This window comes from Cariama cristata, unplaced genomic scaffold, assembly GCF_000690535.1.
Source record: "Cariama cristata isolate BGI_N322 unplaced genomic scaffold, ASM69053v1 scaffold12673, whole genome shotgun sequence".
Taxonomy (NCBI): Eukaryota; Metazoa; Chordata; class Aves; order Cariamiformes; family Cariamidae; genus Cariama; species Cariama cristata.
The window spans coordinates 17264-42058 of NW_009610213.1; the positions used below are offsets into that span (position 1 = coordinate 17264).

Sequence of the window (24795 nt, forward strand, 5' to 3'; positions counted from 1 at the left end):
GACCATCTCTGTCTTTAGAGGCACAGGTCTGGATAGACATATGCCGGTCTGTGAAACAAGTCTTTGAGGTGAACTTAGACATGCATTCTGTTTTGGTTTTTTAAATGTCAGACTTCTAAAATGTGTTTGTGGTCTCACCAGCTTAGAAGATATTCATCATAAAGCTTTGTTCTCAGCATGTGTGGTCTGAATATTTTTTGGAGTGGGATTTTGTGTTAGATAGCAGGCTATGAATATTTTTGGGGTGGGATTTTGTGTTAGAAAGCAGACTATTTGTTCTTGGGATCTGTCTGGAATGAGTGGACAATTCAGGTTAGGCTTTCGGTCCCTTCAGTTCCAGGATGAAGAGCCTGTGGGACAGCCAGTGCTACACATCTGACTCACCAGGCACTGCATGCTGCCTGCTGATATTCCCTCCACTTGTGGGCGGGAGGACTGAAGCCCAGGGAATGCCTTATCTCCAGAAGGTGGGGGTTAGAGTCCAGAGCAGAGGACCAACCTCCCGTGTCCACTTTGTGGGCACCAGACACTCAGCAGCATGCCTACTGACACCATGAAGAGATTTGAAACTGAGAATGTGTCTGCTTTGTCCCATTTATATTAACTGGGCTAATGAAATAAGGCAGAGAAGTTCTCTTTAATCAATCACAGCTATTTCACAGTTCCTTTTAATACTTCTACTTGAGTCATCTTGCCTATAGTATAGTAGAAGTAATATTCGTTTATTCTATCTGGGTTAGATAAATCCTGGACTAGTGAGATTTTTACAGTGTATTGAATATCTTGGTTAAAATCATACAGAATAACAAAATGTTACTGCTGTTTGGTAATGAAGAGACCACATGATATGCTCCTGTGGTTCAGCATCTGTCAGTAGGCAAGCCTTTCTAGCACAGAAGATCTGAAAACACGTTCAGGAAGCAAAGAGAGGCAAAAAAGAAGGAAATTGTGACCTGTTGGAAGTGATGAGAAGCTTCCAGGGAATTTTGGATAGAGGATGTGATCTGGTTTTGCTGAACTTCTGCTCTAGTCTGGACATGATTCATAATGGTAATGTCCTCATTTTATCATTCTGCTATTAAATGTATAAATTAAATAGGATTTCTCTTGTTACTGGAGATCACTGTTCAGGTTAGCTGGGAGATCTGTTTCTCCCCCATATTAGTTGTGTGGGAAACAGAAACCTTTTAACAGAAGCGTTTTCAGTCTAGTCAAAGTTATAAAAAGTCAAGTGGCTGAAAGCTGGAAGTGAGCTGAATTCTGAACAGAAGCAAGAAACTATTTTAAGTGAAGGAAATTAATTAACTATGGGAACAGTTTACAAAGACTAGGAGATTCTCTGTTATTATCAGTTCAGGAATGAAGCTTAGGGGGAAAAAAAAAATCCAAAGAAACTCTTTACTCCTAAGAGGAATTAACTCAGGGATGCTGAAGGTCAGAACAGATAATCTCAGTGGTCCCACCTGGCCAGGCCTGAGTATGTCTTTGAAGTAGTTCTCTAAAGCAGTCTGAAGGTGTGTCCTCCTGTTACCTGTTGCAAATCAGTATAAAGAAATGAAATCTAGGGCAGAAAGACAGGATACTTTAGCTACGATAGACTTTCTTTATAAATTGGACTACTGAATAAGTGTTTAGCTCATTTTAGCAGTTCTCTATATCAAAATGGATATGCTATTTTTGCTGCTTTTTAATCCTAATAAGGAGACCAGCTCTAAATACCAGGATAAAATGGAGATGTCTCTGGGGATTTTTTCCTGTCTTGCTTTTGTGAATAGAAATAGAGATTAACAGTAACACCAAACCTAGAGAAATTATGTTCAGAAAACAATCACCCTGCTAAAAATATAGGAGACAAGCATCGAATTATAATAGTAGACTCTTAGCTCTATCAGAGTTTTCTTTACCACATTAAAGATAGATTAGGATCATGTTATGTAAAGATTTTCCTCTGAAATTTTCCAATGGATATATATTTTGATGGTGTATCTCACAGTGTCTTCCTGTGTGTTGAAACATATTAAAAGCAAAATATTTTGATGCTACAGCAGTCTGTCTTGTAAGAATACAGATGCTTTCTCAAAGTAGTGTACGAATAGCCATGAACTGAGTTTTTCTGAACATGGTACCTCTGATTATATGGATGTTCTGATCAGGTTCCTTTCAGTTGCATCACACTCTGGAAACCTTGGAAGCAGCAAGCTACAAGGCTAAGTTTCACAAAGAGGACTAAAGTATCCGCCTCCATAGTTTGTCAAATGAGGATGTCTTTTTCTCCACCGGGGCCTTGACAGGAGCTCAGATCCTCTGCATAGGCTAGCGAGGAAGGGAGAACTGACACTGCCCTTTGTGCTATGTTACCTCTGCTCAGTGTTTCATGTGGTCGAACGCTGGAAATTTGGAGAACTCTGAGTAACCACAGATGGGAACTGCAGGCAGGATTGTGAGGCTGACGCACTCCTGCGGCACGGATCCAGTTGTAGAGGAAGACAAAGGTCCTGTGGTTTTCTTAGGGAATAATCAGCTGGCTTCTGTTGTGGCAGATGCTCTGAGCATCCATCTTAAACAACAACGCATAATTTAATAGGATTTTAAATGTAACTAATGCTCTTGTTTCATTTTACAGTCTTGAATCAAGTCACTTGGGGGAGGAGAAGATGCTACTTCTTTGACTAAAAATTTTCAGGGCATTTTGTTTAAATTTATGCAGCTGGCACATCCACAGCTGATAACTCATGCAGATGTCATGTGGAGAACTGCAAGGCTTCTGGCTAAAAAAAAAAAACCCACAATTTATTTCACTTCAACATCTTAATTAGTTTTGTAAAAATAAAAAGGAGAGATTAGGAAATGTCGGTTTGTGGGAGAATTCTCATGGTGTGAACAGTAAAATATTAGGGATCTGATTAAATCTAAGTTGCAGTTAAACTTGTGCCCAGTGTGCCGACTACTGGAAGACAGCAGATGAAAATAAGTACCTGTAGATACATGTGTACTGGTACGTGGCCTGGCCCTGAGCAACCGAGTGCTCTGGTACTGTGAAACTGTTAGCAGAATGGTTGCCAGCATAGACGGCTTTAGCCAAGGCTAACTTGCAGCCTCACAAACAGTTCGTGGCCGTGATTTAGATGTTACGGCATGCCAGGGTTCATTCCCAATGTACAGTTTGCATGCAGCCACTCTGAGAGGCTGCAGGTTTAATAGACTTGGCCAGAGGATGCCATTTGGCCTCAGGGCCAGAGGGCTGACCCAGGCACTGTGTAGTTTGCTAGTTGCTCTGACCAGTGCAGGAGGGATTCATGTTGGTTTTAGCAGTACTCCACTGCTAAATAAGGAGATTACCTCTCCCACACATCATTTTAGACGTCTCATTTCTGTTTGTACAAATACTTAATATTCGTGTTAAGAAAATCTCAGTCTTTGTCTCTTTTGGGCGCCTCTTGCAGCTTTTTTTGGTGAAAGACAGAGGAGAATATTTTTGTTTTTCATTTTTACATTCGCAACAGAATTTGTCTTTGCAATTTTTAAGGAGATAGTAAAAGGCATGTTGTCTTCGGTACCAGCAGTGATGATGATGTGGTAATTTTGCTGTTGTTGATAGTGCATCGTTTGCACACACTTTTAGGAGCTGCCTTCTGTATGAAAAAGTGATCCTTTCACATATGCCTAAGAAAACGCACCAGTATATGTCAGAAAAGGAAAAAGAGCAAGATACTGAGACACAAACTTACTATGCAGCCCACTTCTTAAGAAAGACAGTAATCATTTAAAGGCTTTGCCTTCGCAGTTTCTTGGGATGGCTACCCTCTTATTTCAAGGAAACAAGCATTCCATCAGCATTACCTCCAAAAGTTATGTATTTTTGTGGTGCACTTAGGTAGACAGACTGGGTTGTGTGACAAGAACAACTAGCACATGCACTTTAAAAATCTTCTCATTTCCAAATAGTATGTAGGTCATATGATACCCACAGGCATGATTCATCCACCTAGGCTTTATGCCAGTCAGCAACTGCGTGGATCTGACACTCCAGGAATATTGTAAAATTATTAAAGCTGTATTTTTTTTCTTCAAATAACACTGTTGATGATAGCTGTAAAAAATACAGAATGTAATTTATAGTTCCTTTCTGAAGGAATTCATTTCGTTAAGTAGATACAAAAAGTACAGTAGGGACTGAGGAGAATGCAGAGCAGACATTGCTGATTGAGCCCAGGTAGCTTTCCTCGGCCCTGCAGACTGCAAATTTCAAAGGTCGCTATCTTGATATAAATCTTACTTCAGGCAGAAGTAGTCTTCACCCGAGTGTTTCTGCTTGAAGCCCAGCTAGCTGTTAAGGGTTGAGCTTAGTTACAATGAGCTAAAAACTGCCAGTGTTCTGCCTCTGTTAGGCTTTTGGGTAAAGATGATAATCTCTTCGAGAGGCAGAAATCCCATACATTTAGTACAAACCTCATGCATTTTTTTTGCAATGAAGTTAATTTTCAAGAGATGAGATCATGCTTATTTTTAGGCATGTGTATTATGCAGACAGACACTCTTAATTAAAGATTCAACAAGCCTTGCTCAGGGAACTGTCGAGCTGCATTTTAAAAGATGTGTAGGTGTCTAGGAAAACAAAAATGTGTGTAGCTGGTATGGTTTTTTTCAGATATACTGACATGTTTATCTCAATGAACACTTATAGGAGTAGATTGTTCTGGGACTTGCCAGGTTGCTTACCTTGCATTTCTAAGTGCCTGTATACTTAAAAATGTAGCCCCTAATGACTTTGAAAACCAGCTGCCTCTTTTATCTCCTACTTGTGAAGAATCCCATACAGATTTCTTTTTTTTTTAAATTATCTTTAGAGGGTAAAGGCTGAAATTCCCACAGTTGAACTAAAGAGACAGCCTTCTAGAAATGAGGTAAAGAAGTATAACCTTTGCCAAAGTGTAAAGAAACAGCAGTGTTTAACTTTTATGAACTTAAAACTGAAAAAAAAAATTTCTCCTTTGTCTTCCTGCGTTTATGACTTCCCATCCCATGAAAGTGGGAGAGGAGGAATGTTCTCAGGTTTGTAAACCTGTCTGGGTTATGGTGGACTTGCTCTAAATATTGGGTTTTTTTTCTTTCTTTCATCTAGATAAAGAAGAGGCAACAAGATGTGGTGAGGTTTCTGGAAGCCAATCGCATAGAGTTTGAAGAAGTGGATATCACAATGTCAGAGGAGAAAAGACAATGGATGTATAAAAATATTCCTGAGGATAGGCAGCCTGCGCAAGGCAATCCACTGCCACCACAGATATTCAGTGATGATCGGTACTGTGGAGTAAGTAGCTGTTACGGTTGTCAACGAACAATATGTTAGAGTACCCTGTTGGTCATTTAAAAAACTGGGACTTGCTGTTGAGCTTTCTCTAGTAGTATCTGAATTAATGGTGACAGTTTGGGGTGACAGGATCAGGTAATGATCATACAGTGAAAATTCAGATCGTTCATCTGTAAATCCTAACATTGTCTTCAGCTAGTGGATTCCTTCCATGAATGTAAGAATTTGTAATGCACATGCTTCATGTACAACCTGTTGATGGTAAAGTCCCTTGTGAGACCACTGTAAGCTGGGGATTTGTGTTTTTCTTGCTACTTGAGTCTAGACCAAGCATAAAAATTCAAAAGGAAATCTTTGGCACAGTAAATGAGAACATTGGCTAGATTGAGTTATATTGTCATTGTAATTAAGCTCCTTCTCTGCTGCTGTCATAGTGTAAATTTCATTTATGCTCAGAGAGCTTTTATGCAATCAGAGTCACTAGAATAAATGAAAACTATTTGCTGTTTGAATTGTAGAATAGTTTTATTTTTCTGTAAAGCAATGCAGCTTGAGACTTGTCTTCCTCTGCTGAAAGACTGCTAAGCATGAGAGCCTGTGAATCTGACAACAGATTGATGGGTGGGCTGATTTCTCTGATGGTGTAAGCTGCAATAACTTTTCCATCAGCTAGTGCAAGCTGCAGCGGTCTCCTTTGATATGTTAGGAATGGCACCATATGAATGTTTTACTCTCCTGCTTAGCCAGCATGATACGCTGCAGCTCTGAGTCTTGAGCACTGTTGTAGTCTGGGAGAATCTTCCCAGAACCTTTACTCATCTTTGAACAAAATGTTATAAAAAGACCACAGCTGGGCCCACTTTGCCTTGCTGCATCTTTTCATACTTCAAAGGTGTGACTTGTAGATCCTTCCAGAGGCAGGTTTGAGGTACTTGTTAGACTAGCTAGTGGAAGAAAGGGAGGTTTGATGTGCCACCCTGGCTGCATCAGGAAGAGATTGGTTAAGGTCTGTCTGTGAATTCAGTAGGAGAATGAAATGGGGAAGAGGGTGTCTGTGGTTATAATAGCTGGACCGGAATAAATGAGGGTATTGTGTGGGTTTCTGACTAGAATGTAGTGAAGATACATCAAGCTGGTTCCGACTTAGCCCGTGCCAAACTCAACAGTGCTGTAACGAAACTGCTTCTGGCAAATGGATCATTCAGATCTGCTGAGAACCTCTCAACTGCAGTGCAATTGTTAGCTTAATGTAGGAAGTGCGTAAGAAGTGATTTAGGATCCTCTGCAACAAACAGATTGAATATGATGCAGCAGCTAACTGGCTTCTTGAAGCGAGGTGTTTAACATCCCTCCCATACGCTTTGTATTGGCTCACTTGTTTACCTCAGCAGTATAACTCGTATCTTCCTACTTCCAGGTAAGAAACATCAGTTAAAGAAATGTATCTGGGACATGGAAGGGATTTGGACCCTCACTTATGGAGCAGCCGCTCAGTTACAAATAACAACATTTACATTGTTCTGTATGATTTTAGTTTGCTTGGGAAATGCCATGTTTTAAGCTGTTGTTTCTTACTCTTTCAGCTTGTCTTTATAGCGTGTTTTAACCTAGTCTTAGAAATTGCTGTTTGGAATTAGCAAGGAAGAAGATGTCATGCAACATGTGAGATGATCTCGTTAATCTGTCTGCTGAGCTGATAGCTGTTTTGGTTGAGCAGAGTTAATCCTATTAGAGCTCACTGTCTGCATGAACATCTTTAAAGAGCAAACATGCTTTGAAAGAAGCTATATTTTCTAGGATGAAAGAAGAAGTATGTGCAGGACCTCCAACATTCATCAGTTAGCCTGCTGCATTAGTTAATGAAGTTCTTAGGTGACAGAGTGGAGGCAAATCATTAGGCAGGAGGCAAAGGAGGTCAGTGCTGGAAAAGGGTTAAAATATCACAATTAGATGAAGTCAGCAGACGTTGCACATCTTGTCTTTCTCTGTCATTTCCACAGTGAGTGTTTTCATATTTATATCTTGACATAAATAACTAAAAAAAAATCACTATTAAATAACTTAAACTGAAAAAATACCCACTGAGTTGTCTGTTAGTTGAGTTAGTGAAAATTGTAGCTTGTCATTCCTGATTTGTGTCCAGGCAATTTCTAATTCAATTTGCTCTATTAACAAGCAGCCTGTTTTTCTGCCTGCCATCTCACCAGGAAACTGCTTATATACTCATTCTGGCTTATACATTGTTTCTGACAATACAGACTGACTGACTTGCAATACAAACTGGTGAGATCCGTTGCTGTTCCTCTAAATGTATGAGGGCTAGACAAGGCAAAGCAAAATAGGTACACTTTTTATTTTGTTCATGTTATTTCAATAGAGGTTCACAAGCATATGGTGAACGAGCCGTGACTCAAAGTTCATAGCCATACTGTTTTTTCTATATTAGTAAAAGCATTAATAGTTTGGGTTTTTTTCTTGCCATCTTCTCTTTATTAGAAAACCTCAGCAATGCACACAAAGGTTTTAGCTCAGAATAGATTTTTCTGGCTAGGACATTACCATTTCAAATAATCACTTTTCAGATTGTAACTGCAATATGGAGGAAGTTTGCCTGCAGTGTTTTCAGTAAGTACCCAAAATGGATTGGTGTCAGCCATCTGAACATGTGATAGCTGGTGTAAGAGGGGAGAAAGGTACAAAAAGATGACCAATGCTTACTGGTTCGCAAAACGTCTTGTACCACAGGGGGAGGGATCCTTCTAGTACCAACAGACAAACTGTATGTTTTGAAGTGTAGGCAAGAACCTTTTCTGAGTCGATGTAATCGCAAATATGATCATTAATCTATCTTCTTCTTTTCTCAGTCTTCTGAGATGCAGTCCCCAATTTTTCAGTAACAAGTTCTGCTAATGGCTTTTGAAATGAAGTACTCGGCAAGAACCATTTTTATTTCCTGCAAACAAAATGCAAGCTCTGAGCACACAAGAACACACATCATTTTACTGATAATCCAGTGCTATGTCATAGCACTGACACTATGATAATTTACATATTTTTATGACTTTACAATCTGTTGTTTCATCTTAGTGACATTGCTATAGCATTGTAAGTGTGTGAGAAGAGAGTCTACCTTTCAGACAAATCAGAAACATGAACCTGCTGTTCTGATTTACAGTAGTGTAAATCTGAAATTACTACAGTTGTCTTGCTCTAGTTAGTGCTACGTAAGAGTTAGGAAATGTTAGTGTGTAGTGCATGTTCCAAGAAAGAAGTCATGCACTTTGTGTAAAGAAAAGTAAAGTGGAGATAATTTGGAAAAGATCAAAAAAAAAGGACAAGTAGAGCCTTAATAGGAGATGGTGTGTGGGGTTGTTGGGCCTTGAAACCAGTTGTGTCTTGCCCTGTTCCTTACAAGGCTCATTCAATTAGTTTTAGTGGCTCCTGCTGTAGTACTTTGACATACAGCTATGACATACAACTCAAATCGTGGATTATTTTCCCCCAAGAATAAATCTCCTTGAGGTACACACTGGGTTTCCCCATCCTCCTGCATTGCTGACCAAGTGCACCCTGGCCCCTGAGCAAAAGAAACTCCACGAACAGGTTTGTCTTGTCCTGAGGGAGGAGCAACCCACACTGTCTTTCCCAGCCACTGTTCTCCACAGCAGAGAGGCTTTAACCACTTGATTTTTTTGGTCATGGCGCGTGTTTCACATTCATGGATAACTGTTCAACAGCTTCAGTGGTCGGGTCCGCCCCTCAATCATGAGCCCATCTATACATTTCGTCTCTTCCTAGGTGCCCTGATATGTCATGAGCCCACTGAGCTATGAATAGCTCACCCTTATGTTCCCACTCCAGGTCCACCGTAGCCATTTCAGTTCTGGCAGCCTGCTCTACCTGCTCCTTGTTTCCATGTTCTTTGGTGGCACTGCTCTTGGGCATGCGGGTATCTGTGTAACGTACTTTTACACCAAGGTTCTCCACCCAGGCAGCAATGCCTTGCCACAGTGCAGCAGCCCAGATGGCCTTACCTCTGTGCTGCCAGTTAGTTGGCTTCTGTTGCTGTAGCCACCCACACACGGCATTTGTTGCCATCCGTGAGTCAGTGTAGAGGTAGATTACTGGGCACTTTTCTCTTTCGGCAGTGTCTAGGGCCAGCTGGATGGCTTTCACTTTGGCAAACTGACTCGATTTGCCTTTGCCTGTGACAGTTTCTGTGACTTGTCTTGTGGGACTCCACACAGCAGCTTTCCATTTCTGCTATTTCCCACAATACGACAGGACCCATCAGTAAATAATGCATATTGGTTTTCATTTTCTGGTAATCTGTAATACAGAGAGGCCTCTCTGGCATGAGTCACCTCCTTGGGCGATGATTCGAAATGTCTGCCTTCTGCCAGTCCATGATCTCTTCTTCCTGCTGTCCCTCAGGAGGAGCTTCTGTCTCCTTTACTATCTGGGTTGACCTATGCTTCCATTGTTTCTTGTTGACTGCAGGAACAGCTGTTGTAGTTGAGGGTTGGATTTCTGATTTATCCACAGTGTCTGTTTGTGTGTCCTCAGATCCAAAGACCCTCACAGTATCCATTTGTATGTCCTCAGATCCAGAGACCCTCATGGTATCTGTGTGTTGTCAGATCCAGAGATGCTCTTGTTCCCCTGAGCATAGGCATAGGCCTACCCCAGGCCCCAACACAGTGCTAGAAGTTGTGTCTTCACGGTATATGCAAGGCATCCTTCCTTCAAGTGGTCTGCCAATTCAAAAAAATCAGGAGTGAAGCCCCAAACCATCAGAGGTGAAAACAGCTCTAGGCACCTGCCCAAATTCTCCCACACGCCTTGCCACTCGAGAATTGGTTGCTTCAGGGCACGTTCCCATGTGGCATTCCCAGCTGGTTGGTTAACCTTATGAAAAGCCAAAATGAGTGTCACTGCACATAGCAATACAAACTTCTGGTTACATGGGGATGTTCAAGAAACTGAAGGGCCATTGCAACAAGGGTAGAAACCTTTGTCCTGGAGGAGAAGAGGAAGATGCCGTTCTTATTTCCTCTACAGAGTGGCTCCTGGAGGAGAAAGGTGTAATTGCTAATTGTCCCCATGAGATGGTTCCCAGAGTACTGGGCTGGCAGCAGTGCAGGGGCCAAATACCAGATTAGGCTCAAGGCCAGTGCTTTTATCATGGCTTGCCCAGGCAAGGCAAAAGACAGTGATAAAGAACACGGCAAACAGCAAAAGCTGAAAACAGCCATTAACAAGCTCTCGAGTTTGATGTACAGGAAGAGAGGGAGCAAGCAACAGAGCAACTGAGGGAAAAAACAAATCAGCATCAAGAACAAGCGAGTCAACATTGTGACCAGCAACATGAAGTAACAGCCTGCCAAGTAACAGCTAAACAGCTATAACAGCTGTAAATTCAATCTAGCACACTCTGATCAAATCTGTCATTATCTTGAACCTTTTTGAGTCTCTGTTTAGGAGCCAAAAAGGATGGTTGTGGGTTGACCCCAGCCAGCAACCACACAGCTGCTTGCTCCTCCCCACTCCCCTAGCAGGACGGTGGAGAAAATAGGAAGAGCAAAAGCAAGAGAACTCATGAGTTGAGATAAAGATAGTTTAGTAAGTGAAGGAAAGGGTGAAAAACCCTAGTGATGCAAATGCAACCACTCACCATCTCCCAAAAGCAGACCGATGCCCAGCCAGTCTCCGAGCAATGGCAACCTTGGGAGACAAACACTCCCCAGTTTTTTATGAGCATGATGTCATATGATACGGAACATCACTTTGGCCCGTTGGGGTCAGCTGTCCCACCTGTGTCTCCTCCCAACTTCTTGCCGACTCTCAGCCTACTCGCTGGGGGTGGCAGGGGGAGCAGAGTGAGAAGCAGAGAAGGCCTTGGTGCTGTGCAAGCACTGCTTGGCAATAGCCACAACGCGCTGCGGTGTTATCAAGGCTGTTTTAGTCACATATCCAAAACACAGCAGCATAGGGGTTGCTGTGAAGAAGGTTAACCCCATCCCAGCCGGACTCAGTGAAAACATGAAGACTGTAGTTCATTTTCTAAGTTTTCACTAACTGAATCCTTTGCTTTCAGGGTTACAGAAAGATTTCTAAATGCTCTGCCTCCCATTGTGAATTTATTTTACACAGCCAGATCAGTGATTTTGCATGTGAATTATTCAGATTTTTCTGAAGTACTGCTGGTAGGATCCAGCATAGTAGTAACTAATAAGTATCCTGCAGGTTAAAAACACTTTCATTTATAAGAATGAACAGAGAATTACTTATCCTTACTTACTTATTACATACTGTTACCTTTTTTACACAGACCATGGAAAGTCCAGACAGATGGAGAGATCACTGCAGACTGGTGCATTAGGGCCAGATTCACAAAGGGACTATAGCATGATGCCAAGCACTGAAATGCCTAAATTTTAGACATGTGGCTTCCAGAGTGGGATTTACAGCCCCGAGTGAGGGCTCTACCTTCTTCACATGGTAGGTGAGGAGCTGTAGGTACATATATCCAAGCAGGATCTGCAGTAGCCAGAACACTGGACATGGAGAACTCTTAAAGCAGAAAGCAAGAAATGCTGGAAAAGTGATGTCTGAAGTTAGGCCTGTGCCTCTTCTGCTTTCTCTGAAATCTCCACAATTGAATACACAACCCTTCTCAGACTAGAAGTGACTCCTGGATCTTTCAGAAGATTGGAAATCTCCACTTCCCAGTGAAACTGCACTCTTTAACCTTACAAAGCTGCAAGTTAGCACTTTGAAACAGTGACAGAAAAAATGTATATGCAGAAATCTGCCACTGATGCGAGATCGCCTGAAATTTAGGCCAACCAAAATTAAAAGAAAATCTGTTTCCAGGTGGGAGTTTGAGCTGAAGGGAAAATATTTACATAGCAGGCTGACTATTTTTTTTTTTTTTTTTTTGGAAGCTGCTCATATGGTTTAGAGTGTTAGAGTAAGTCCTGGTAGAGTGCCTAGTGGGCAGCAGTAGAGACAGAGATATGTGATATTTATTGTCCTTCCCTGAAATGTAATATATGGGTATCAACTCCATCAAAACAGTGAAGTCCTACAGACAAGAAAGAAATAAAATAGGCTGCTGAAAGAGGTGCAGTGTTCTCGAGAAGCTATTCAGCGTGCAGGCAATTACTGTGGCACTGATTTCTTTGCACTGTCAAGTATCAGTCTCTTCTGTTTTTCTTAAAGATCCTGGAAAGATTCATACCCATTTCTTTTTCTTCCTTTTTTGTATGTGTCAAATGACAAATCAGTAACTACTCACTGATAAGAGAAAGAAGAGGAAAGAGAGGATTTAAGAAAACTGGCTAGAGGGCACCTCAGAGTTTCTGCCCCGGCCTGTTGTTGCGGAGTTCGTCATTATTCTTCTGCCTACAGATACAGAGAGCTTGATCTCTGTCTCTCTAGATCCTCAAGCAATGTGGCAGAATTCCCCTTAGCTCGCCTGCCGTAGTGTGTTTGCTTCAGGACCTGGGGCAGTTGTGAGGGTAATTTGGTATTCAGCAAGTCTACATTTGGTTCCCTGCACCCTTGGAGGTGTCCTACCCGGTTCACTTAGCATCTTGGTGGTCCAGGTCTGTCTTTAGAAGAGGGATAATCTCGCTAGATAGAAGTTAGTGTGAATTGCTCAGAGATCATATAACAGCTGTTAATGATTGATGACGCTGAAACTTTCTTGATTAATTATTTTTCCCATCAGAGGTAGAGTCTCCTGTATGGCCAATTTAAGCTGTTTGTTTGAAATCGTTCTTAATTACCTTTTGCAGTTGTATTGGAGTATTTTGTGGCTCACAGGCATCCACAGACCCTAGGCTGAATGCGAGTGACTTGCGGCCAGTAACACAGCACTGTTTATCAGCCTGATTAAGCCCTTTTCTCAAGCAAGGAATATAGGAGGCAGAGCTGGCGTTGGAAAGCAACCCCTGCCCATATGTCTTCTCTACGTTGGCAAGATACTGTCCAGACCATTTTCACAAGGTCTATATGGTTATAACTTACAGACTGTGCCTCTGCTTTTTGCCATCTACTTCTCCACTGCTTTTCTGTGTCCTGAGGCAAAGAGCTTTAGTTCCATGTGGTATGTACTTAATAAAGGGGAGTGTGGTACCAGAGGCAGAGTAGCTAGCCTGCCCAGTGTTAGGGCCTAAAAAACAGAAGCTCAGCAACTCACTAAAAATAAATTCATCCAAGAATTTCATCCTCATCAGGGCAGTTAGAACTGGTATCAGTAATGTATTATAGTGCTGCTGTTTACCCTGTAGTGGAGAGGGTATGTTCCTGTTGAGCACCGCACCATTTATTTGGACTCTTCCCTCTCTACATTCTAAACTTCATAAATAGCTGTTTCAAAGTGAAGTAGCATGTATTTTGTAAACCATCACACCACATAAAGATCGTAGCTGTCAAAGATTTGATACATCTCTGGAGATACCTTACTCTGTTTGCAGACTAAATATAATAATATAGGGAGTTTATATATTTTAAAACACTTAAAGGTGACCAGTATAAAATTAGAATTCTCACCTTTATAGAGTATAGTAGAAAATACTGCAGAATTTTTTCTTTTTGATTTTTATATTTATTACATTGATGTTCTACAGAACTTAATGGATAATCAGTAAGTGTGACATAATTACTAACAATTTTGTTTGGGATCCTAATTCTCCTTTGTGTGGAATGGAAATTTCCTATTGTGCCATACTTTCTTGAAGAAAAGGAGTTTATTCTTGAAGGCATTGTGACTACTTTGGTTAAAGTCTTTTATAAAGGGCCAGTTCTACTAAAATACGGCGTATATGATATATGGGATATATGAGGAAAGGATAAGAAAACTTACTAAGTGGTAGTAATACTTTGAGGGCACATAGTATTGCACAGAATATGGATCTAGCAGTATATTGGAGCAATTTCCAGAGAAGGCCATGGCTGTTGTCAGAGAACAACCAGGATGAAAGGAGTAATTCCGTGCACCACTGTTCCACTTGTAATCATGCTAATACGATTATCTTCTAAGAAACACTTTGAAGATATAGCAAAGTTATAATTAATTTATAAGTAAAAATAGTGTTAATGCATTGCAGTGCTATTACAATTAGTGTGTGTGTCTTCTTTCTTTAGTAGCCTCCCATTTCTGTTCTTCTCTGAAGGAACCACAGAAAACAAAGGCAACGTTGAAAGATGATTCTGCTGGCATCCAATTCCTAAAATAAACAAATGGAAGGGGGAAATCTATATTTCATTTAGTGCTCTGAGATGCCACCTAATATTGGTATGAGTAAAATGCTCTAAGAGGAAAACCAACCAACGTGTGGTTGTCATGTCCCTTGTAAAGTTGCAGCTACCTTAAAATATCTGCACGCAGAGCTGTGCAGCACGGTCAATTTATGTCTTTTAGCCATGATCTCATGTAAAAGGATGACTACCATAGTTAACTCCCTGATGTTTCCATCCTTCCCACTTGTCAAACTCCTGTCATAGTCTGATTTGATAATATTCTTATCCAAACAATTTCTAAAATAACACGATGAGCTGGAAGGTGCACAAAAGGGGAAGGAGGCACCTGTTATCATCAGTAGTGCTTACTGATTCTGCCACTGACTCCCCTGAATGTTCCCCTGCCCCGGGTGGGCACTATGCCAGTTTGAGGTCTTCAGTGCTTGGCTGGGGGAAGCCCTTCTGCACTTGGACTCCCTGTCTTTGAGCTGAGGGATACCGGTTCTTAGGGAGTTGATGTCTGTGTACCCTGTCACCGTTGCTGAAGGAATGGCAAACATCACATCAGCCCGAGTTTGCCATGTACTGCCAAACAATGGAGCTGTAGCTGACATCTGCTCCCTCTTATTAAAGCCTTTGTTTCTGGAAGCCTACAACTAAAGAGGTTACTGAAATAAACATCTGGCCTTTAGGAGAGGGGTAACAGGTTGCTTCCTGGAGCCAATTGTGTAAGCTCTTTAAAAATCCTGTACAGAGATCTTGTCAGAAAGTTAGGTAATTGAAAACTGTCGTGTTTAGGTTGTGCCGTGTTGTGCAGACAACATCTTCTTATTTTTGTGTATTTATATAATATTAAAAAAGGCTCACACATGCACACACACTCATTCTCCAAGGAGAGCTGTGCTGAGTAAGAGTTTACCGTTGTAATCCTAATCAGATCAGTAAATGAATGTCATCTGTACTAGAGAACTGAACTGCCCTTTTCAGGAAGGATGCTGACAGCTCATTCTCAATGGCGTACAGTATTAACTCAGTCAGTAGCAAAGTGCTGATTCAATGCATTTAAATTATGAGTTCCCCACTATTACTTATAAGAGCAATTACAGTGCCCCTTTTATAAGAATGGAAAGATCATAATGATCTATTAAAAAGTATTGACAAAGAGAAACAAATTCAAACAGCATGCCAATAGACTGATCTGTAAGTGCTGTCAAATAATCAGTGCATTTAAAAAAATCTGTATGAAAAGCAGCGCAGGCTGCATTTGAGTGGGTTCCTTGTTTTTCTGCTTTCTGGTGTGGTTAGGATTGGTTTTCTGCTTCTTGGTGTGGTAAGCAATAAGGATTTGTCTGGGATGCTTAACAAGCTCACTCTTTCTCTTGTTACAAACTAAAAGCAAACAGCAACAAAGCTAACTTGCTCCTTTAAAGAAACTTACTGGAAGGAATTTTATTCACAGTTACTGTCTTTGAATCTTCATTAGATACAATGTTCTCCTAATCTCAGTTGTAGTAATGGACAGACAGTGTCTGTATAATTGCTAATTGTAAATGAAATCTACTTTGTGTTAATGTTTTACTTTGACCCAATGCCATCACAATTGTGTTATGTTCCTTGAAGCACAAATAATTATTTATGCCAATCTGCAGTACTGCCAATTTTAACTTTGGTGTGCAGTAAATAGTTTCTCCCAGCAGCGACAGTGTTTATTTAAAGAAGCCTCAGTGTACCTGTTTAACAAAATGCTGAGCCAATTTAATTATGGCAGTGTCTGTAATCACATCACTACAGTGATCTGGTTTCCTAGCACCAGGAATACAGCATGCTTAAGGTCTCCACATCACAGCTGGGATACAGCTACTGCGATAGCCAAGTTGCATTCTATGAAATTGGCAGTTGCTGTTGAGAGCAGAAGCAGCTAGCCTGAAAGTGGGATTTCTAAAGAGGAGAGAATTCCCAAGGACCAACAGTTTTCCTACTGGAGTAAGCTGGCATAAACCCCACATGAATGCCAGAAGGACGTAAGACATTTGTGTTGTAATGAGGAGTTAAACCCAGATTTCCTGAATGCTAGTCCACTATCTCAAAGACTAAGCTGCTCTTTTTTTTACTGCGGCATTTGAGCAGTGGGTGGCTATTGGGATTTCTGCATAATCTACACATTAAGAGAGTTCCCCTGTCTTTGATTAATCTGGTTCTAAAGAGGTGCAAAGCAACCACAACACCTTTTAGTTTCAGGGTAAACTGCAAGGATTCAGATTTTGAAAACAGAGCTATGTAAATGTGAGTCTTGGGTTTTTTTTTTTTCTTTTACTAGCATACTAAGTGGACAATATCACTTGACTTTGCTGATTATATTAAAACTCTGTATAAGGTACACCTTAAGATAACATAAGTGGTCCATCTAGCCCAGTTTTGTCCCAACAGTGGCCATAAGCATATGCCCACGAAAGACTACAAGCAAGTCAAGCGTATAAAATACTTCTGTTGAGTATTTCCTCCATCTCCAGTTATTTTTCTGAAACAAATATCACTTTAATGTATTTGGTAATTCTTATGACATTTCTCTTTCATGAACTTCAGCCTTCTGGTGAAGCCATGTAAACTTTTAGAATCTTTAGTGTGCTCTGGCAATGTGCTCTGTGGGTCCACGGAGCTCTACGTCTAGTATCAACCGTCCTGCCACCACAGTGAGCTTCACAGCCTTCCTGCCATTACCACCTGGGGTAACTTTGCTCCTGAAGACCTTTGCAGCCACAGCCTGCCTCTCTATCCTGGTTTAGAGTCGCTCAGCAGTAGCTGGGAAGGCAAAGAAGAACTTTACACCATGCAAGGCCAGCAAGATTTTGGTTGTCTGTAGGGGAGCTGTTGAAATTTCAGTACAGTTAGCTTTGTTTATTTTCAACAAAGCAAGAGTTTATTGGGTCAGCTAGTCCATTCCCCAGTAGCTCTTAGAGCATCTTTAATACTGTAACCGTTCTGGTGGTAAAACAAAGGGGCTGTATCTTGCTCAGACTGCTTGATCGGTGATCAAGTTGCTGTTGACTTTGAGGGTGAGGAGCCAGGCCTAAAGCAGTCAGATGGCTGTTATCCTGTTGAGAAGCCTTTTCTGACTTGAAATAGCTTTTTACTTACCTTATTTATACTCCTGTCACTTCTCTATCCCCTCAAACCATCCTGAGATGTATTTTTTTCTCCTAACTGCCATTTGTCATTCTTGGTAACCTTTCATACCCTCATCTTTGTGATTTATCACCTGTATTTTTGGCTTTTCAGCTTTTCCAGAGGGATTGAGCATCTCTGTGTCACTGATGACTCATGTCCGCTGCCTCTAAGTCCCCTTAGTTTTAGTAGCCTTAGTCAGCTACTGATGTTGCCAGAATTTTATACGTTAATAATGTGTAATTAGCAGCTCTGGAGAGCACCAGGGATCATAATATAAAGTGATACATTCAAAATTATATTTGTGCACGTAGTTGCCATTTGAAATGGGGCAGTGGGTGGCAGTTTTCCATGCTCGTATATTTTTAGGTGAACAGCTGCTTTCTGAATGCCTCCAGAGTGTCAGTGGGAGCCACTTCCTTGCACAGGGGCAGGACAGCACTGCTCAGCTGGTCCCAGCAAAGCCGCAGCGCCCACTGGCTTCCTACAGCTGCTTGGGACAGGGACAAGGGGATTGTAGTACCTTGCTACTGACAGTGAAGCCTGGTGCAGAAAGCAGGAACCATTGCCTTGCCAAAACCAGTGTCCTTCCTCTGTGGGAGGCAGAGTGTCCCACAGAGGTTTTCCAAGTGGACCCCACTGGCTGACAAGCGAGTTGGGGTCTTGCCCGTGTATGAAGCTGTCAGCTTCCACTGAGCTTGGCACCATTTTCCTTCTTCAGCCTCTGCATCTACTGCTGGTATCAGCAGGATGTTCTTCATGTGAGACAAGAATTTTCATGTCCTCACCCATGGATTTAGTATCTTTACAAGTGGCCCAAGTCTGCACAGACTTTCTCTCCTTATAAAGGTAAGGTCAAAGGCAGGATGTTTTTGGAACATCTATTATCTTGCCTGTATTACAGGGGAAGCCAGGGATGCCCACTTTGAACTCCTACCACGTGCCAAAGCACAACCGCTGAGTCCTTGAGATCATGTTCCTTGAGATCATGCTTCTCAAAAATCTCTTCAGAAACTACCATACTAAAGTGATTTCTTTCAACTTTTATAGGACTAGTATGCATTTTTATAGTATTTTTTTTTGCATTTGAATATTTTCAGATCATATATTTTCATTGCAGAGATTAGTAGGAAAAGTCTCTTATTTAAAATTTTACAGCTACTCTATCTAAAAGCATGATGCTTCTTCCCCTCATCCCCCAGGAAAGTAAGAAAGTGTCAATAGCATTTTAATATGTTTTGTAATGCAGATATTAAAAAACATTGGGGAGATTGCTTCTGGTGGATAATCTCTTGTGGTTATTAAATATTCTGCTGCTTTCAAAATGAATTGATCCACTGGGTTTTGTGCTCTTTCAAACATACACTTACTCAGTTTAGCTCATTGTTTAACCTCCACGATTTTTTCAGTAGGTGAATCCAGGTTTGAGAATCTGTAACAATGTGGAAAGAACATACTAAATCAGGCCTGGGTACTTCTGGAAGTAAAAATTGGTAACTAACACTTGCAGCTTTTTATGATTAGGTCTTAAATTACTTTACAGAGCTGAGTCACAAAGTCATTGTCAGAGCCAGGAATGCAGCCTTATTTCTTATGACATTATTTTCAGACTGTGAATCCTTCCCTGCCTGTTTTTTCTTTCCAATTATTTAACAAAGAGTGAAAACACCATGGTGTTAGAGTAGTGGTGGTTTTAGAGCTAATTGAAGTACTGGAATTAAGACACTTGAGGAGAACCCCAGAACTTGGAAATGGTGATGAGAGATGCTGACTCACCTGAACAAACAGGAAGACTTCCTTGGACAAACTGTTGAGACAAAGAGGTGTCTCTGATGGGTTGATGGAAACTGCCTGTGTGCTTAGGAGGAACAGGTGCTTATGGCAGGGAGTAAAAATGCTCTCTATCTTGAGCTATGCTGCTGCAGAAATGCTCGCAGTATCTGCCTGCCTGCAGGTTGGCTGCTTATAGTTTACAGGGCTGTAATGAACAGCTTAAGGCAATTTAAACCTGCCCTGATATTAAACGGGGGGATGCCCTTGTTCTTCTCACTGTGGGTTGTACTCATCCATGGCTCCCCTACCTTCAGCTCCAGAGACAGTGCGACTCACTTGTAGATGAGCCCCGTGGAGAAAATTAAGATTATTTCCCAGTCAGATCAGGCACTGTCTTCACATGTGGTTGCTTATATAGCTTGTGTCCCTCGCAACTTTTAATCTGCTTTAGTAGAGTCAGACTGGACCTTTTTCGGGTTTAACAGCGTCCATGCAGTTTTTCGAGTCTCATTCGTAGCGGTCAAGGGCTTAATCAAACATCTTTCTGCGGAGCTTCAGTATTACTTATTACTCCTCTAGGTATTCAGTGATTACATTGTCCCTTTTTAATCCATGGCATTGTTGGGGTTGCTTTCAGTACTGTTTCAGTTTATGCCATGGCTTAATTGTAAGATCTGTTTTATTTGGATTTACTTTCTGGCTATTAATTATAAATTTATGTTAATTCAGAAATTAACATCAGTTCATCACTTTTTAGGATTTTTTAAATTGATGAAAAAGTGTCTGTTTCCTCTGTTTAGTTATATGTTTAATTTCAAAGTTAGATAGGACAGATCATACCTAAAATTATCAGTGAGGGAACTTAAAACTGTGTCTAATATCTTCATATGTTAGCATTTTAAACAGTAATGGTAATAGTTCTGTGCTCATAATTATAAGCAGCATCTGTCTGCAAAGTCTGTTTTCCAGTCTACGATGCTGATCAATGCAGGAAATTCTACCTTCCTTTGCTCCAGAATTCCTTTATTCCTTGAAGTGTTTCATTCCCCTGGCAGTGAAAGCAAATGAACTTGACTCTTCCCATAGAGTGAAGTGAGTAGATGGTACTCGTTGGAAATTATGTCTTGCACATAGAGAAAACCATGGAACTGAAAACCAGATAGAAGAAATGCATGCACTTTCTCTCTGTATATCCATAGATATGCACACATGTATGAAAGCTGAAAGGATCAGTAGGCAGAGAGCTTAGTCCTGGAATACTGACTTATGGCCCTAGTCTACAGCACACCAAGATAGCATGTTCTAAGAAGACAATGACAAAAAGCCACCTTAAGAAGGTTTACTCTTTGTACTTACGTCAGCCAATAAGTCTGAGGCCTGATGACCGTCATACGCTCCTGCGGGCCTCTCTGGGTCTTTCAGGGCCGATACTTTTCGTATAGAGATTTAGGCTGGGAAAATGCCTCTGTGCGGCTATGGTTTCTTGTGGGCTGAGGGTATTTGAGTGATTATGCAACTGCAAAGTATCGCTTTGCTAGGACAGTTGTGTTTGCGTTGGTATAGCAGTATATCATTATGGAAATGCTAGTAAAGCATCTTTGTCTAGTGCACCATAAAGGTTGTAAGAGAAATTCTGCAGATCTGCAGGATGATTATGGATCTCGTGGGAGGTACATTATCCTTGCTATGATGACTATGTATTTTCTGTCCAAACAACCTTTTCTTTTACGTTGGTGGAGAGAAAAAAAGAGAATGAAGAAAAGTAAGGATTTCATGTACAAGCACACACTTGCCTTACAAAGTTATTTCACAAAATACCAGCCATCCTTCTACAAGGATATCATTTGGTATATCTTATAACTGGGTTTGGCAGGTGGGATGAAGGGCTGTTCAGGGGTTCACACTGCATTGTGAAGACCCAGAGAAATACTGGGAAGCAGAATGCTCGCCCAGACCATTTTTGCTTCCTGCTTAGGATCTGAGAAACCAAAATGTGAGCACAAGTGGATATTGGCTAGGCATCAGTAAACTCTGGTTGGAAGATGAAAGAAGGTTCCTAATCTTTGCACATCCTGTGACAGCCTCCCAAGAATAGCCAGGTCAGGGAAAGATTTCTGCTTTTCAATTAGAGCTTCTGTTTATCTTTACATGGTCCCCTGTGATTGTCGGGTGGTTTGTGAAATTACAGGTTCAAGAGAAGGCAGGAGTGGAAGGAGGCAAGTGGGCAAAGGAGCTGCTGCTGGGCAAAAATTGAGGTCCAGTTTCAGGGAAAGGACTTGAAACTGTAACAATGAGAGATGAGCTCTCAAAAAGTAACGAGATTAGCGGTTAGGAGCCAAAGAAGTGCTGACTTTACGGGCCAGGTGTATTGGGAATGACTGTTACACAAATGGGAAGCATGTGGAGGCATGGAGACTGCCTGTTCCTATTCCGTATTGAAAGCATGTATGTGCACAGTCAATGTTTAAGGGGATTTCTCCAGTTGAATGCTTTCAAGTTAAGTATAACTACTAATCTTAGATATTTAGAGATAATTGCTGTGTAGTGATGAGCACATACCTGAAATTTCCTGATGTTTACAGAGTATTTTACATGTTGGAAGTGGTTAAGTAAGGATTAATATTTCCATTTTGCAGTTATGTGGTGGAGGAAAAGAGTCTGAACTGGGTGCTTTATTGTTTCCTAGTGGTCATAGAGGAAATCTTTGTCAAACCACAGAGAGAACCTGAAACTTCTTGGCTTCTTGCCATACCCCAAATCCATTCACTAAACTATGCTGTTTTTCTCCTTTTCCCTTGAAAACTGAATGTTGTCACCTCATCTGATGATAGAAGAGTAGCAGGTGTCCAATGCAATAAACAAATCGGTAAAAGTAGAAGTCGCACTTTGAGATCAGACCCTGATCTTAAACAGCTGAAACCTAAAAGGAACTTAATCATGATAATGAAGCTTATATTTTATCTTTCTATATAACAAGTTTCTTTATGGAAACATTTTATGTTTAACTATGTGATTGTCCAAGGCTGAGATATGATTGCTGCTTTCAAAAGGAGACGATGGTGATGAAGTCTCTGTTCCACCACAGAAGAAATAAGGAGTTCAGCTGCCTTAGGACTGCTTCTTGGAGGTTTCCATGTTAGGAAGCATTTTGTTTGCTAAAATGCAAATTGGAAACCTGGTCAGAAACTTATTTGTGTTGTTAGGCACTTAAATACCTTTAAAATCTGCCCACAATAGACTTCCTTTTCACGCAAGCCCATGTTTATATTTTCCTGTCAAATAAAGTAGTGAAAGGTGTTGTAGTTAGAGAATTCATGTGTTTTTCTTTGCCACTGTAGTTGGTGATATCCTTGCAGTTTAAAATAGCTTTTAGCTTTGCGTAGAAGAATATGGGTAAGTATCATTATTTTCCTGAGCATTACTACATATCACCCTGTAGTCTAATACATGGTGTGGCAAGATCAATCAAGAAAACACGAATACAAACGTTGACTCTTTTTTCTCTCTCTCTAGGATTATGATGGCTTTTTTGAATCAAAGGAGAACAACACTGTCTTCTCCTTTCTTGGACTGAAACCTACTTTGACATCAAAGGTCAGTGTAGTATTGCAGACTTTTCATGGAATTCTTGAAATATTGAGATTGAATTTTCTTTGAATTGAAAGAACTCTGTTTGTTCAGATGTACCACTGCCCTGATCCATACCTTGTCTATATCAGCTTCATGCTGATGAGGTAATTGAAACAGTTGCCATGAAAAGCAAAGCATTTTAAATGAAACCAAGCATACACATAGGAGTTAATGTGAGACAGCAAATAAATGAAGTTTAAAGAATACATTGTCCTTCACATTATCAGTCTAAATTGAAAGCAACTGAGTTAATTGTAACAGGAGACAGATCTAGGATTTTAATCACTGGAATATTTGCAGCTTGTCAACAAAACATCATCTTACTGGGGCAACCTGCCATAATGGCTCAACCAGGACAGCATTTATTCATTAGGCATTAATTAATTTTTTTAAATGGAGTTATATCAACTTTTTGGATAAGAATTCAGTTTTAACAAATATGTATATACAGGTCAGAACACAAAGCCAGATAACATCTTTCTGTTGAGGGCAGTGTAACAGAGGAGATTTTATTACCATGTGGAAGCCTGGACACTTGTTCAGAGAGATTGTATGGTGCACCTGTTGGCAGTAGATCAGACGCATACAGGAGGATTTTTCTTCTGCTGACTACTGTAGATATAGCTGTGTTTGGCAGTAGTACTGTTTCAGGCCTGGATGGTAGCTCTTAGGTATCTGTAGAGTCCCTCTTCTGCCAGGAATTCATTTATTTCTGGACCCCATGAAGGACAGAATTGGGAGGGAACCTCAGCAGGGAACTGCAAACACAGGTTATTTTGGCAGCCTGCCTCTCTTCCTAGCTTGAAGAACTAGTCCTAGGAAAAAGATGACGTCCTACTGCAATCAGAAATGGCAGCTTCTGTGCAGTTCTTTTCCTGGGAAATAACATGTTGTAGGCCTGGAGGAGCATCTCTGTAAACCTGGCCAGGTCACTGCTTCAGTCTGGTAGGACTTCAGAGTGATGCATCCTCAGCTGCTGTGTGGACCGGGGTTAGGGGCACTGTATAGGTGAAGGCCGCAGACACAGGTGGTGAGAATGTATTCATCGCATTAATAATCTTTTATTTTCTCTTTTCTTTTAACTAGGAGTCGGAACCCTAGCAAGCCTATCTGAAGTATCCACAAGCACATCTCTTGGATGAATGACCCTGTTCTTCAGCACACAACAGCTTCTCTAATGGATCACTGTGATAGAGCAAACATGCATCATTAGTAGTAGTCTGCTTGCCACGAGACGGTGCTCTCCAATAATGTGGAGTTAGTAACACGTATATGAAACAGGATTACGGCTGGGCTATTCATCTTCCTTTTTAAAAACACTCATTGTTGATGTTTGTCTTTTGTCTTTGGGTTGCTTTTGCAACTGACGCTGATATTCTAACAGACACATATGTTTGAGAATAAGGAATGGAAATGTAGGGCTTCTGTTTGTGGATATACGTATGTCGTCAGATTCCTTACCTTTTTTAATTCTTCCAACCACTGTAGTTGAAGTTAGCTCATCATGATAGTTAAAGTGCTGGTGATTATTAGAATGTTTGTGCTGGCTATGATCCAGAAGGTAAAAAGTGTCAATCTTAAGATCTCAGTCTAAGCCAACAACTGCCCTATTTTTGCTCTACATTTATTTTTTGTGATGTTTACGCTAGATCATGTTTATTGTAAGAGACATG

At 40.9% G+C, this 24795-nt stretch overlaps 1 protein-coding gene across 1 annotated transcript; it reads left to right on the forward strand.

Annotated features, from left to right (window-relative positions):
* Window positions 1-5029: 5029 nt before the first annotated feature.
* On the forward strand, window positions 5030-24550 carry SH3BGRL2 (SH3 domain binding glutamate-rich protein like 2; the record flags this gene model as incomplete). Its single annotated transcript, XM_009697801.1, is given in 3 exon segments — window positions 5030-5308; window positions 23006-23086; window positions 24209-24550. Coding segments are annotated over 3 exon segments (375 nt in total), but the record flags the coding sequence as incomplete, so codon positions are not given.
* Between the last annotated feature and the right edge of the window lie 245 nt (window positions 24551-24795).